The 15975-nt window shown below is 41.5% G+C and overlaps 1 protein-coding gene and 1 long non-coding RNA gene across 5 annotated transcripts in view; one reads left to right on the forward strand and one right to left on the reverse strand.

The window, feature by feature from the left end:
- RAB31 (RAB31, member RAS oncogene family) overlaps positions 1-15975 on the reverse strand; it is a 69837-nt gene that overhangs the window by 10233 nt on the left and 43629 nt on the right. For all 3 annotated transcript variants that reach the window (XM_069778999.1, XM_069779000.1, XM_069779001.1), the window contains exons 4-6: positions 12433-12504; positions 10446-10552; positions 5395-5504 (exon numbers count right to left, since the gene is read on the reverse strand). In XM_069778999.1, the coding sequence (XP_069635100.1) occupies positions 5395-5504; positions 10446-10552; positions 12433-12504 (289 nt within the window). The remainder of the gene's footprint in view (positions 1-5394; positions 5505-10445; positions 10553-12432; positions 12505-15975) is intronic.
- LOC138684711 (uncharacterized) lies at positions 7911-12908 on the forward strand. 2 transcript variants are annotated; one of them, XR_011323958.1, is made up of 2 exons: positions 7911-8230; positions 12766-12908. It is a non-coding gene; the product is annotated as an uncharacterized lncRNA (long non-coding RNA). The 2 variants fall into 2 exon arrangements; XR_011323959.1 differs by lacking the exon at positions 7911-8230 and adding an exon at positions 8776-8889.

The raw sequence follows: 15975 nt of genomic DNA on the forward strand, positions 1-15975 counted from the left end.
CTCTTCACAGTAGTTCACAGATATCTGCACGTCAGCAGGTAACAGGATGAAAAACACCAAACTTGTCTTCCACAAAGCTCAAAAATTGTCCATCTGCAATTCCACCCATCCAAGTCCATTCGAGTCAGTGCAAACATCGAATGTCCACTGGAAAGGATCCCTCCCCCTTCCAGAGAGAGACATTTCACACATCCCTCTCTAGTTTGTCCAGTATACAACTGGTTAAACTGTAAACTCTAGAGGTTGGGTTTGGTTTTTTTTTTAATCTCCCAGTATTTCTAGGAAACAAGTATTTGGGTTACATTAAATATTCAATATACGAGCTGCTGGCAAGGCATCAGAAAATCAATAGCTTCACACATTTATAACTGAGCATTTACCACATGAAAGGCTGTATACTGAGACAAAAACTATCTCCTCTAATTAGGAAGTCTCATCTAGGGAGAACATCCTAATCTGGATTTTTAAACACCAGCCTGTCTCTCCTTCTCGTAGTGCTAGCATCAGTAAGACTGAGCGTGCTAACGACCCTTTACACACTTTCTGTAGAGCAATTCTGATAACCTTATTCCTCACTTTCCTCTCACCCTCGACAGAAGATGCTGAAATGCTTCAATCTTGCCCCCTTTGGTAGTACACCAACCTCCAACATTTGCCAGACTCCAAAAAAGTAATGCATGCCCATCTTTTTTTTTTTTTTTTTTTTTTTTTTGCTTAAGCACAGGTTTATTTCGTATTTCACTTGGCTAGCTATTCTTCAGCAGTTTACTCATCCCACTGCCTGTTTACCTTTGGACCTACTGATGCAGACTGGTATTAACCTGGGAGGTACAGTCTCAGCTCTATCGTTTATAGAGGATGGCTTCTATGTAACCTTCTCTTTTGTATCTGGGGCACCTTCATGCTAAGGTAACAGGCAATACACGCAGGCTGAAGAGAAACAGCTGGGCATGTACTAGATTTGAATAAGGTAACGAAGGCTTGAGTTGTTAAATGAATGGTGTGATTGCTACTAAACGTTCAATGAACAGTGTGAAAGCAAGGATGTGACCACTACTAAATGACAGTACACTTGGGGCACCTGTCATTGAAAACCAGCCAGTTTTAATAGGTAAGCTGCCTTCTCAGGCACAAGCAGCAGTCAGTGGACTAAAGCCCCACAACCAAGAAGGGGCAATAGAGAACTGGTACAACCCCTGCACAGGCACAACTTTATACTCTATTATACTGCTATCGTATAATACATTCCTGGCATTTTTGCTGCTGCTGAAGTATAAACCAGCAACAAGGAGCCGCTGTGCGTACGATTCTTCTAAGGCTGGGAATAAAAAATTAATAACATTTGATCCTATAGACACTCAGCTATTAAAAAAGAACTACTGAAACACATGAAAAACCACTAAAATCTTAAGCCCTTTTTATGTCAAAAACCTTTTAAGAAAGATATTGGGAAAAATTTAGCCCAAGTGGAGAATATACAACTGTACTAAAAATATTCTTGTCTTGTTTGCAGAGAAATAAAACAGCCATGTGATGTTTCACAATCACAGCAAGCCTTCAGTCAGGCACTGCTAAATGTAACCAGGGTAGGTGTAGTGGCTTGCCACCTGAAATCACAGGGGTTCAACAGACAGCCAGGAGCTGCATCCCATTACACAGCTCAGTGAAAACTCTCCAGTGCAGAGAACACTGGCTTTGATGACTCTTGTGCTCAGACTTCATCCTCAGCCTCCTGCCAGATTTGCCCCATCTTCTAAAAATCAGAAACTTTTACCAATTCTAGTCTTTCACATCTTGTATTTTCTTGAGAAGAATTAAGGACAATGGATTTGTGTTGGGACTGTGTTATTAAGACATTCCTCAAAGCAGTCAAATCCTCAAATCCTAAGAGAAACTTATTTTAAAAAAATCTTTTAAAAATACTGTAATATAATAAGCTTACAAATGAAGTGATCTGTCTATAATCTCTATAATTTTTCCAAGATTTATCTGGCTATCAGCAAAACATCCCAGTTCCCCTTTTATTTTCTGCCTTCTTTCTATCATTATGTTGAGTAATTTTTTCCCATTATACTATTTCACTCTGTTCACAACATTTTCCCTGGAAAAGAGACAGTTGTTAGACACCTTAGGAAGCAAAAATTATTATGTTAAAATACCCCTGGGAAATGAAAAGCATAAGCAAGCAGGAGGTAAATTTTTTGGCTAAATTAAAATGTAGTCTACCCTTTCTGTTTGGGGTATCAATTTCAAGGTTTTTAATGGAGAAATTCTCTACACATGTTGGACTATGATTCCGAATCCAGACTGTAAAATAGACAACACATACAGTTTACCTACAAAATCCAATGTAAACAGAAGTTGCTGTTTCCCTCATCAGAGGCTGGAGTGCTGCACCATGCCCTTCTACAGCAGCACCAAGAGAAGGGTGCGAACTCTTGGCCAGTGTGAAAGCAAAACTGAAGCTGCAGCATGACTTCTAGGGCACCACACAAATAAAATTGGACAACAGGGTAGGAAACACGGCCACAGAGGGACTTCATACACTGAAAAGGCAGAAATGCTGCCATGCAACTTGGGCATAGACAGACCTTTTTTGGAAATTGCACAAAGACTGAAGTGGTGTAAAACATCAGAAAGTTATCCATACTCTCTGCCCAGTCACAATCATACTAATTAATTCTCCTGCTAATTAAGCATTTTTCACTTGGTTTCCACTATATTTCTATAAACATACACTACCAACTCTCTCCTTTCTCTCTGCTGAGTACTTGATAAGGTCACGAGTACATCCACCGAGACCAAATATTTCTATATATAGAAATAATTTCCTGTGGAATTAAGTGCACTTGCCTGGGTATCTAGTTCATACTAAACTTAATTTAGCTGATTTTCCTCGTCTATTATATCCATTATTAGGGACAGTATACGCTGCCAGCTGCAGCATTAACTATCAAAGACAGAAACTAATTATCTAATTATGTGGCAAGGATGAGTTCCTCCTCGAGAACATTCACAATCAGACGCAGACAATCAAGTAAACTATCACAAGGAAGAACTGGTTCCTCCAGCCAGCCATTTTACACACTCCTCCTTTTTTTAAAGGAGGTAAAAGAAAGGTAGCGTATTCTAGGAATATCAGTTCTCAGTAACCATTCCAAATACATCCCATGCAAGTGAAGCAAACACTTGAACAGGTCCCGTCTCAGGCAAAGTGTGGTAGATAATATGAGTTGATTATGAATGTGTGAAATAAAATAAAATACTTTAGGGAAACAAAGTTGAGTTTCTGGATGTGCTGTCTCCTAGGCCTCTCCACCCCAAAACAGGATTCAGGGAGAGGAGGAACCACCAGTAGTGGAAGAGAATCAAGTCATGGAGCTCTTAAGAAGTCTCAACCCGTACAAGCCTGAGGATGCAGAGGGAGGAAGCCAATATCACTGCAAGGCTGTTCTTTATCATTCCTCTCCTTTTTGAAAGGTTGTGGAGAATGAGGGAGGTGCCCTATGACTGAAGAAAGGTGATTGTTATACCTGACTTCAAAAAGGGCAATAACAAGCCATGGATCTACAGGCTGGTTAGCCTCACTCTGCTTCCTGGAAAAACCACAGGGCAACATTCTCTCCGAAGCTGCTTCTGAGCACACGAAGGTGAAGAAGGTGATCAGGACCAGTCAGCATGGACTTACCAAGGGTAAACCATGTCCAGCCAACCTGGTTGCCCTAAATGACAGTATGACTGGTTCTGTGATTGAGGGAGAGCATTGGATGTTGTCTACCTTGACTTTAGTAAGGCTTTAGATACTTTCTCCTACAGCATCCTGGTATATCCAAGCTGGGATGTTATAGCCTAGATAGGCAGACTGTTAGCTGTGTGAAAAATTGGCTGGATCATCAGACTTAAAGGCCAGTGGTTAACAGTATGTATCTACCTGTAGGCCAGTTACAAGTGGAGTACCTTGCTTAACACCTTTTATCAGTGGCCTGAAGGAGGAAAAAATACGCACCCCCTTCAACCCTCAGATGATACCCAGCTCAGAGGTGCATTCAATACCCTTGAGTGCAGGGCTGCTGTCCAGAGGGCCTTAGGCTAGAGGGAGGAACGGGCCAACAGGAGCCTTATGTGGCTCAGAAAGGACAAATGCCAAGCCCTGCCTGTGGGAAGGAAGAGCCCCTGGCTATGAGACAGGCTGGGGACTGGCTGCCCGGGAAGCAGCTCTGCTAAAAAGGACCTGAGGACAGCAAGCTGAGCACCAGCCAGCAGCCTGCCCTGGCAGCAGAGACGGTCAGCAGCATCCTAAGTCATACCAACAAGAGCCAAGCCAGCAGATCAGGCGAAGCGGTTATCCCCATCTAGATACAGTCTAACACAGCTGGGCAACGCGTCCGGTTTTGGGCCCCACGATACAAGAAAACGTCGACAAACTGGCACGAGTCCAGAGGAGGGCCACCAAGGCAGTCAGGGGGCTGGAGCACCTGCCCTGCGAGGAGAGGCTGAGGAAATGGGGCCTGTTCAGCCTGAGAAGAGAGGGCTCTGGGGGACCGCAAAGCCGCCCGTCAGTGCCTATGGGGAGGGCCGCTGAGACGAGGGAGCCAGGCTCTTTGCCGATGTGCATCCAGGACAATGAGCGATGGTGGCCGTGAACTGAATCAGGAGAGGTTCTGACTTGATATGCCTGGGGGGATGCCACTGTGAGGACTACTCAAACACTGGACTCGGCTGCCCAGAGGGAGGCTGTGGAACCTCTGCTCTCGGGCCCAGCCAGACAATGGCCTGAACAACCTGGTCGGAATTCACTATCAAGTCTGCTCTGAGCAGGAGGTTGGACTGAAGGTCTCCTGAGGTCCCCTCCAGCCCGCAAGGTCCTTCCCACTTGCAGCCAGAGACCAAAACTGCAACCCCTAGCGCTAGGCAAACTGAACAAGACGTTTTTTCTTCTCCTCACGAGGAATGACAGCCTCATCTTGTTTAAAAGACCTGGAGACAAAATTTTTTTTTTTAAACGGATTCCACTGCAATGACTATTTTCTACTTATCATAGCCTTCCAGGCGCATTTCTCAACATTTAAGTTTTTATCAACATGATGATAAGATCAACAGTATTACCTCTACAGCAGGCTTGGTCTGAAACAGGAGATGTGACCCTGGTCAGGATTTATATACAGATTTAGAGGGAATAGGCTTACCCCATATCTACTGTCTACTGTGTTCTGCTCTGGTGTATTCAATGTCATTCTTAGTTTACAGCTGCAAAAACAGCAACCATACTACTGGCCCAGTGGATTTCTTGATATCCTTCGGAAAGAAGTTTTTAGACCCAAAACGGACAGCTATTTTCAGAAGACCTCCAAACAATCATAATTAAATAAATAAATAAAGGGAGCATTTACTTACTTATTCCTTGAAAAAGTTCTTCAATGTTAACAGCATTCTTTGCACTGGTTTCAACAACAATTGCACCTATAGATTCTGCATATTCTTTGGCATCCTTCATAGGAACCTCTCTAAAAAAAAGAAAAAAAAATTTACAAATAAAAGAAACCAAATTTAAAAAAAAAAATTAATTTTGGATAAAAAAAAGTCCCAAAACAAAAAAAAACACAAGAAAAAAAAAGACCTCAGACACAGCTTAATCAGAAAAGCATTAGTATGCTCTTTTTCCCCTGCTAAAGTAGTACTGTCTTTCTTCTTATTACGGCATTTAGATCATCATATTCAAAATATCAAAATTTCACCAATGATCGGTCTGCAGATTTCTTGGACTTGCTGCTGAATCCATGCCTTCATGGATAAAAGGAAGATAATTTAAACGACAACCCCATTTGTTTGATTTTTTAAACTCAATCCCAATAAGAAAAGCATTAAAACACTAGAGAAAAGCCATACAACTCTGCTGATCCAGGCAGCAGCCAGCATTGTCCACACCAAGTGTTCAAACAAGATAGCATATGGCTGTTGTGGAAGAAAATGATAAGAGCATCGTATGTCTAAGTGTTTGCAAGCAGCAAGAAAACAAGAGAGATTCTGAAAGAGATATGAAAGCCACAGACTCTGAGCACATTGGCAAGAGCAATCTGGGAGTGCCAGATTCACTGGGGAAAGACCAGCATTCTGTGCCATGTCACCAAAGTGACACCATCTTAAAATCACTGGTAGAACATCCTCATTTTGTAGCCAATACTTCATATGCCAAAAGCTGGTAAATGCAGTTTACAACATGCAAAAGACCTCTGCTTCAGACACAAAGCAAGCCCCACACTGACCTTGTATCTGCCTGAGCCAGGTGGCAAAGCTGAATCTGCCTGCGTCCGCTGCTGTCTGTAACCATTGCTATTCCTGATTTTTGAGCAACAGCTCAGAATCAGAGACTGAAAACGCTAAGAGGCACCCAAGGTACACCCAATCAGGGGACGTTGGAATATGTTGGAACACCAGGCTGCCAGCCCTATTTTTCTTCCAGTTGTTCAAAATGTCAACTGGTGTATTTTGTATGGCTTTATAGCTGTCTGTTGCTCATGCAGAATTTGCACCAACTCCTTCACCCCACAGCTCTGAGGAACCAATCCAGAGACTCCTAGTACAATTTCCTCCTAGTATGAGTGCCTTGGACTTTAACAGAAGGGACCTAGGTGGGAGCAGAGCAATGCATTTTCACAATTAGTTTATGGAGGTATATATTTTAAATAAATCAGATCTGCTGCTTATGGGAAACATGCAGAGAGGCAAAATAATTGCCTGATTTACTACAAATGGTTTTCAAAAAATTAGCTTGCAATTCCAGCATCTGGATTCAGAGCTTGTTTCCATTATGTGCTTCTTTGTATTACATGTCTTTTTGTCACGGAAGATGCAGAAAAGGCAGCATTCCCCTTACTATTTCCGAAATGGCACGCTGGCCTTTATTATGAAAGGTACCACCATCTGCAGATGGCCCCGCAGATAAGAAAAAAGGAACTTAAAACTACGTAACATAATATTCAAACAACAGTAAAGAAAGAAATTTGAGAGCATAGGGCTATGTAATGAGAACTTTCAACTTGCTGTAATTTAGGTGAGAAAGCAAGCTTCAGGAATCAAGGGAAAGGTAAAACAGCAGCAAGTGACAATTCCAAGGAAGCGTCACAATACTTCTTAGCCTTCTCTGATAACATTTCTAAAGGAAGCCTATAAAAGTCCACAGCACGTGGACAATAAGCATCATGCCATCCAGTGCTGCTGGCACCGAGAAGGCCGCAAACATGGCTGCATACATCAAGTGGAGTTATAATCTGGATGTCAACATTGCTCAGATGCTACCTTGTCAAAAATAAAAAGCACAAATGCTTGAACTCTAAGCTGAGAGGTGAACACACACAAGATGGGGGTGAAGAGGGAAGAAGTCAAGAACCATCAATGGAGTGCTGAGAAAGTGTTATTCCAGGGCTACGGGGAAAGTTAGAGGGATTCCTATTCTGAAAGATGTCAAATATTTCATTTTATCCTTTCCAAATCATTCTATTGATTCAGTCTCCCTTGAGACTTTCTGAATAATTACTGAATAAAGAGGTATTCTGGATGCATAGAGGGAAGGTTTGAGCATGAAATTCTGCTGCATTCTCTTAACCAAGAATCTGGCAATTTCCAGTGAACATGATTTGTTAAGAAGGTGCACCATGTTTTCAGGGAAGTAAACACTTCTTTGTTGCTGTTATGACTACTGACTTCTATAATGCTCAAAAAATATTTTGGTCACTTACAACATTTTAACATTGAAGTCTCAGCTCCTGTCTTTGAAACTACTTTTTAATGACCTGTCAGAAGGACAGGACACATATCAGAAGGAAAAGTCTATTACTATTACTTAAAAGTTTGCCAAACACTCAACAGTACTAGAGTTGACAGTACTGTAACAAAGATGAGGATTTATACTAAACAAAATTCCCTGTCTACCTGTAGAAATTCCTTCAAAGTGGAGAAGAAATTTACTTCAACAGAGTGCCAAAAATTGCTGGTAACCTATTAATAACACTAAGAAAAGAAGCATGATTCCTGCGCATCCCGAATCCATCTTGGCAGCTCAAAACCAAATTTTAGATGCTAAATGAGAAGGATAACATGGTCAGTGATTATGAGAAATAGTGCCAGTCCCTTCCCAAAGGAAGATAATCAGTTCTTATTGCTTCCATTCATTCCTTCCTTACATTATCTCCTACAGTCATAGAGATGGCAGAATCAAATCAACTTGAAACGGGTCAGCTTGTCCTCTTTTGCATCTATTCACATTGGTCTTAAAAGCGGCCGTCCCTCTGATATCCAGCAAAACATCTGTGAAAAGTTCTACAAAACCAAAGACAGATGCCAAAAATGCATACAAACAGCAGCTTGTTCCTGTGTGTTTGCATCATCTTATTTTTAAATTCTCTGTGCCCAAAGGCATGTGTATTTTCTACCCATTGGAAACAATCTGATAAATTGGTGACACATTTCACCCGAAATCATTTTTACTGAAGTAAAATTGAAGACACAAAGCAGCCAGAGAATGCATACAGCTGTATGTATTGCATAAACAATCAGATTTCTGGAAGAACTGTGAAAACATATCACATGCAAGATAGTCTGCTCTCTGTTTTTCCACCAAAATCTCTTTAGCTGGACATCACTGGATGACTTCAGAAACAAAAAAAGCTGGGGGATGCAGAAAGAATAATGGCATGAAAAAAATAATTCTCAAAACTATTCATAATTATGGGGAGAAAAAAGTCATCGTGTCTGCCCCCCCCCCCCCCAAAAAAGAGACATTAGCTAATGGACAATGAGGACCATGCAAACACCAGAACATTTTGTGTACAGAAGAGTTGTACTGGCTGAACAGGAGCAAGAAACAGATAATCAGCAATCTGTAAACAACAGGTAGTGTTTGAGAATAACATGGTGGGAAGATCACAGTTGGTCTGTGAGGAACCTCAGTATTCTCACAACATTTCTGGCGTCCAGGTTCTTCTTTGTGTCCCCAAGTTAACCTGCCTCTAGTGGAACAGCATTTAAAAGCTTGCTGCCATGGCAAATACTACCAAAAGCAGGGGGAGGGCTGGTTATGGATTCATTTGTAATTGGTGCCATTTGTTACAATCTCCAACTTAGTACCCTTGATTTAATCAGGCAATTGTATTGCTGGGAACACTTAAGCAATAAATTTAAAGTGACTCTCAGAGCAACTGAAAACTCCCATTTGTGCTAAGTGGTTTTTGGTTTTATTTTTATAATCATCCTTTCCTCTTTTTTTCTACTTCATATTTGCAAACGTTTAGTTTTGTCTTATAGGACTTAGTTTCACCACGTTGACAAGCATATCACATCATCATATAGGAGACTGCCAATATACTGTCTGTGTCCCTGATTCTTAGCCCAACAGAAACCAGGAGTCTTCTAGCATCAGGGCTTGTTCAGGTCTTAGAGGAAGCAGTGACTCACAGTTTTATGTTGGTTCATGGCTGACTCACACACACACACAAAAAAAAAACCCAAAACCACACAGGTCCAATCCTTGTATATGCCTTGATGCAATAAAGCACTGCATCACTTACTTGAAGTTACACATGTGCTTCAGGGCTCTGGTGAACCTGGGCCAAAGTAATGATTATAAAACAACAGGGGGATATCTTTAAACAACCATGAGAGCCTATGAGGTTCTAAGAGGAAAGCATCAAATACAGCCATTGAGTCTGTACTCTTAGTTGAAGAAATAACAGTGATGGACTGACACAAAGGATTGCTACTGTACAGCAAAATGCGCTTCCACTTGCAGAACAGATAAGTGCAAAGCCAAAAGAGAGCTAGCAAGCAGAAAAGTGACTCTAGCTTCACTCTCATCTCAAATAGCATCATCTTGGCTCTTCTGCAGGAGGGCAGATTCAACCCTCTCCTCTTATACCCAGGAGGTTCTTTGCTTCACACAGGTGATGCAAGTTTTACTTGAGGTTATGCTCTTAAAACACCAAATATACACTTTCTACATCCAGTATTATGGAACAGTTTCAGTTGTTGCAAAGCACAAAGCATGAGTTCTCAAAGCTTCTCTACGAATAACATTATTCTACCTCGGGCCCATCCTTCTAGCTTTGCATTGCTGGTTTTGCTCATTGCTTTAATACATTCTGCACCTTTTAACATGAATGGAAGGAAAACAAAGAGTATACTTTTCCATTCCCAATGATTCAGCAGCTAAAGGGTGTAGATTGTACAAATACACAGGAAGGGCAGTAAAAGAGAGGTTAAAAAAAGTACATAATTCAAGTTGTGCTGCTGCTGGTGAGGTTGTACATTGGTAGAACCACTGGTGTTAGGAAAGACTCAATACAGCTGACCAAAACTAAATACTATTATAACAATCAAACAAATTGGTTACCTGAAAGAAGGAAACACTATAGTTACTGCAATAAAAGCAACAATGAAAATGGATATATTACCTGATATCAGAAAGATCACATTTGTTTCCAGCGATGGCCATTACAATGTTTTCAGGACCATGTTCCTTTAGTTCTTTCACCCATTTCTTCAAAGTATGAAATGAATCCTAAGTCAGAGAAATAACAAATATACTAACACCCTAGCCTCTGTTGATGTATTTGCTTATTTTTTGAAGTTAGAGGAACACAGCTTTGACAGTATTAATGCAATAATAATTTTATAGATCATAAGACCAAAAGAAGATCACTATATCTGTGTAATCTGCTTTTCAAACTTCAGGTCAGAAGACTTCCTCAAATTAATTCTTGAACTTGGACACTTCCCCTTTGGCCCTCCTCCAAAGCAGCACTGAATGTTTTTTTTTAAATTCTCAGCGATGAAGAAACAACCACAGCTCTTTTAAGCTTGGCTAGTAGCTAAGTTCCTTCACTTTCAATGTGAGCTTCATTTGTCCAATTTCAACTTCTGCCCAGTGGATTACCATCTCAACCACTGTCATATTTTTGGTAAGATCCAGGGGAGCTTTCACTGTGACCCCCTCCCGCCAGCGTTTCTGAATCTGTGATCTGGTAAACTGCGATTTACTCATTATGAAACCAGAGACAGGTACCAATTCACTTGGCTTTTTCCCTCCAAATACAAAATTCAAACACTTTTTGATGCTACTTACCTTTTAATAGTAAATTTTCTATTTCTTTACACTAATGAACTAATAGCATTAAAATCACTTTTGTTCCTAGAGATTCTAATTATAATGCATGATTGAAATCATTACTGAAACTCAAAGTGAGCTCTCAAATACATTATAAATCATTTTTTTCCCCTTCAGAAATGCACATAAGAGTTGTGTCTAAATCAGCAATGGCTGTATCAGTATCACTGAAGGGAGAGCACTATCTGTCATTTGGGAAAAAACCATCCATTCTGCTTTAATGATCAACACTGAATATTAAGCATCAGAAAGTGAAATACACATTCCTCTGCTATTTTCCCCTCTTTATTCTGAGAGCTGCTCCACATAAGCTTGAAGAAAGGTTGGCAAAACAAAATTCTACTCTTACAATGCATTACAAGATCAACTGTAAGATATTTAAATTAAAAATAAGTATCAACCCACTCTTTCTCATCTTTTTTTGGCAAACTAGCAAAGGAGAACAGTACCACTGTGCAACAGTGGCCACCATCATCAGCCACAGATCATTACACTAATGCATTGGAGAACCAACCCAGCTCTCTCAACCTAGTAGTAAATAATTCAGTTGGCAGGAAAGGAATAAAAAGCTAGTGAACTGTCATGATCATCCATCCATTAACACCTCCTCTAACTCAGCTTTATCAGCAGGGATTTCTTTCAAAAGCAGTGGAAGAGGCATTCAGCTAGAACCTCCTAGCCACCTCTGCCTGAGAAATGAGCAAGAGCAGTTTAGGATCTGAACAAACAATTTTGATTCCAAATGAAGAATGTCGAGACAAAGGTCAGAGACTTATTATTTCATCACTGGTTTCAAAGTTAAGAAATGAGTCCTGCAATGCAAACATGAGAAGATATGCTTAGTTAAAAATAATTAGTGTTAAAATCAGTAATATGTGAACAACTGCATTTCTGTTCAGTTGATAAAGCAGCCAGCTGCTCTTTGCAGTAAAAATTCAATTCTGTACAGAGAACATAGGTGGTAGTGGTGGTGGGACGGGGTACTGCAGGATATTATCCTATCTAGTTAGCCAGAGGAAATCCAAAGAAACTTTGACAAAATGTAGCCTCCAACCTTTTGTCTAGATGACATTGAAATAACACAGAAGCAGGACTTTATATTTAATTTTTTAAGGCAGTTGGATGCCTCCATCCAAATCTACACAAACTACCAAAGCATATAAACCCCACTGATGTGAACAGGGACTAACATACAAATACTTCTGGGGTTTTAACTCCAACTCTGGCCCAAGCAGAGGATTTAACACAGACGAAAAGTGTACAGAAGGTCTTACCTGTTTGGTGATATCATAAACTATCACGGCTGCTGCTGAACCTCGGTAGTACATTGGAGCCAAGGAATGAAACTGTTAAAACATAATCCCCACAACAAAAAATATCATTAATAAATCAGAATTATCACACACTTCGTCAGGTCACAAAGACTTGCCATGGCAGGACCTCTGACTTTCTTTCATGCCATACAGAACAGACCTCTTCAGTGGTCACCCACCTCTCATTTTCCTTAAATGACAAGGAGGCAGAGCTCCCTTATCTCCTGCTGTTCTTCATCCCACTGGATTTACACAATCAGCACTTACTGGTTCAATGCGTCTTTTCCATTACAGGACATGGACTCTTAGGACAAGTTTGGACACGAAGATGACCTACACTTGGAGGCCTAACCTGGTAGCATACAGACCCCTTCCCCTGGCAAACTGCAACATTTTGCTTTGTAGTTTTAAAAGACTGGATTCAGCTTGAGTTTGAGTTTTATAAAACATTGCAAATTACTTGGATAAAATTAACTTGTCAGAAAACTCTAAACACCCGTCCTGTTTACTTATCCTATACTATGACAGATATTTTGAAAAACATGGGTTCTTGCAGTTTAAGTTACTCTTCAGCTTTTTGTTTCAAAGGAAACATCCTTTAAGGAAAAAAATCCAAGCAATAAATACGTTTATTATAACAACAGCTTGCCAATGAACAGCATAATTTTCATAATTTACCATGACTAAGCAGCTGATTTAGAATTTCAGCTTATAATTACACAGAGAAAGGAAGTCAAAAAGCCCTTCTGCTGATTCAACTAAACCTAGTCTTAAGCAAACCAAAAATAATCTTTCTTGGAAAATACATTTAGTCTCACTGCACTCGCGCAGCCATTTTACAAATTTTCATTTGCAAAGTGATCTGCAAAAGCTTCATATAAAGCTGCAGCTAATAACTGAGGTCAACTCCTAAATCAAACGCATTATTAGGGCAGGGTATGAATCTCACTGCCCAGTGAACATACACGGATCCATGTGTTATGTTGCAAACCTCTGCAGATTTACTGGACACTTCTTTTTCTCAGAACTGTACTTACAGACTGAGCATTTAGACCTAGCAGCCTTCACATTTCTTGCTGTTTCACATACAATGTATAAAGCAAGTTATTTTTAATATTGGTTCATTTGCCAGTTTGTAAGCTATTTATCACAGATCACACACTCCAGCTCAAGGTCAATACTTTCTCTTATGACAGTAAGGATGCACAGCAGCAGTGACAGATGGTCAAGTGCTGAAGTGTTTTGGAGAGCAAGGCAGGTGGGAGAGCTCATTAATAGGAGAAAACAGCAGGAAGGAGGATGAGAAAAGAAGAAGATTCAGTCAAGAAGCATGGTCTGAAGAAAAGGGATCAGCTAACATCCTCAGGGAGTTGGGTAGAAGAGTGCTTTCCAGGCTTTTAGTGTGTGGCTTTATTACTTGCAATAAATGCTTTCCAGAATTTTTAAGGCTTCCAGATCATGAAATTTCCAGAAATTTCCAGTGTTTTAGAATAGACTAGACTATTTCAGTTGGAAGGGACCTACGACAATCATCTAGTCCAATTGCCTGACCATTTCAGGGGTGACCAAAAGTTAAAGCATGTTGTTAAGGTATCCTGGTTTCAGCTGGGATAGAGTTAATTGCCTTCCTAGTAGCTGGTATAGTGCTATGTTTTGGGTTCAGCATGAGAAGAATGTTGATAACACACTGATGTTTTCAGTTGCTGCTAAAGTAGTGTTTATACTAAGTCAAGAATTTTTCAGCTTCTCATGCCCAGCCAGCAAGAAGGCTGGAGGGGCATAAGAAGTTGGGAAGGGACACAGCCAGGGCAGCTGACCCAAACTGGCCAAAGGGGTATTCCAGACCATGTGACATCACGCCCAGTATACAAACTGGGGGGAGCTGGCCTGGGGGGATCGCTGCTCAAGAACTAACTGGGCATCAGTTGTCAAGTGGTGAGCAATTGCATTGTGCATCACTTGTTTTGTATATTCCAATTATTTTATTATTGTCATTTTAATATTGTTATTATTATCATTATTATTTTCTTCCTTTCTGTTCTATTAAACTGTTCTTATCTCAACCCACAAGTTTTACTTCCCCCGCCTCCCCTCCAATTCTCTCCGCCATCCCACTGTGGAGGTGGGCAGGGAGTAAGCAGCTGCAGAGTGCTTAGTTACTGGCTGGGGTTAAACTATGACATAAGGGTATTGTCCAAATGCCTCTTAAACACTGACAGGCTTGGGGCATCAACCACCTCTCTAGGAAGCCCGTCCCAGGGTTTGACCACCCTCTCGGTAAAGAAATGCTTCCAGACATCCAATCTGAACCTCTCCTTGCTGCAGCACTGAACCATTCCCACGCATCCTGTCCCTGGATCCCAGGGACAAGAGCTCAGCACCTCCCTCCCCACCTCCCCTCCTCAGGAAGCTGCAGAGAGCAATGAGGTCTCCCCTCAGCCTCCTTCTCTCCAGACGAGACGAGCCCAAAGTCCTCAGCCGCTCCTCAGAGGACATGCCTTCCAGCCCGCTCACCGGCTTGGTTGTCCTCCTCTGGACGCGCTCAAGGACCTTCACATCCTTCTAAAATGGTGGTGCCCAGCACTGTGCACAGTGCTCAAGATGAGGCCGCACCAATGCTGAATACAGCGGGATGATCCCCTCTTTTGACCGGCTGCTCATGCTGTGTTTGATGCACCCCAGGGTGCGGTTTGCCTTCTTGGCTATCAAGGCTCACTGCTCCCAACCACCACCCCCAGATCCCTTTCTGCAGGGCTGTTCTCTAGCCACTGGTCTCCCAGTTTATACTTGCACCTGCCATTAATCCATCCTAGGTGCAGAATCCAGCATTTCCACTTGTGAAATTTCATCCCATTAATCACTGCCTAATGCTCCAATCTATCTAGATCCCTCTGCAAGGCATCTTGTCCCTCAAGAGAGTCAACAGCACCTCCCAGTTTGGTATCACCAGCAAACTTGCTAAAGATCCATTCAACTCCTGCATCCGGATCGTTGATAAATATACTGAACAAGACTGGCCCTAGAACTGAGCCCTGAGGAGTGCTGCTGGTGACCGGTCACCAGCCAGATGCAGCCCCATTCACTACAAACAACCCTTTGAGCTCTGCCCTTCAGCCAGCTCTTCACCCAGCGCACCGTAAACCACCTCATCCCACAGTTGGACAACTTGTCCAGAAGGATGCTGTGACGGACAGTTATCAAAAGCCTTACTAACATCCAGAAAAACTACATCCACCTCCTCCCTTTCATCCACTAGGCAGGTGACCTTATCATAGAAGGGTATCAAATTAGTTAAACACGGCTTTCCCCTTGCAAACCCACGTTGACTGTGCCTGATGATTGCATAAATGCCTTTCAACAGTACCCAGTATAATCTTCATAATTTTTCCAGGAACTGAGGTTAGACTAACAAGTCTGTAGTTCCCTGGGTCTTCCCTCACACCCTTCTTGTAAACTGGAATAACACTGGCCAGCTTCCAGTCAGCAGGGACCTCCCCAGACTCC

This window comes from Haliaeetus albicilla, chromosome 3, assembly GCF_947461875.1.
Source record: "Haliaeetus albicilla chromosome 3, bHalAlb1.1, whole genome shotgun sequence".
NCBI lineage: Eukaryota > Metazoa > Chordata > Aves > Accipitriformes > Accipitridae > Haliaeetus > Haliaeetus albicilla.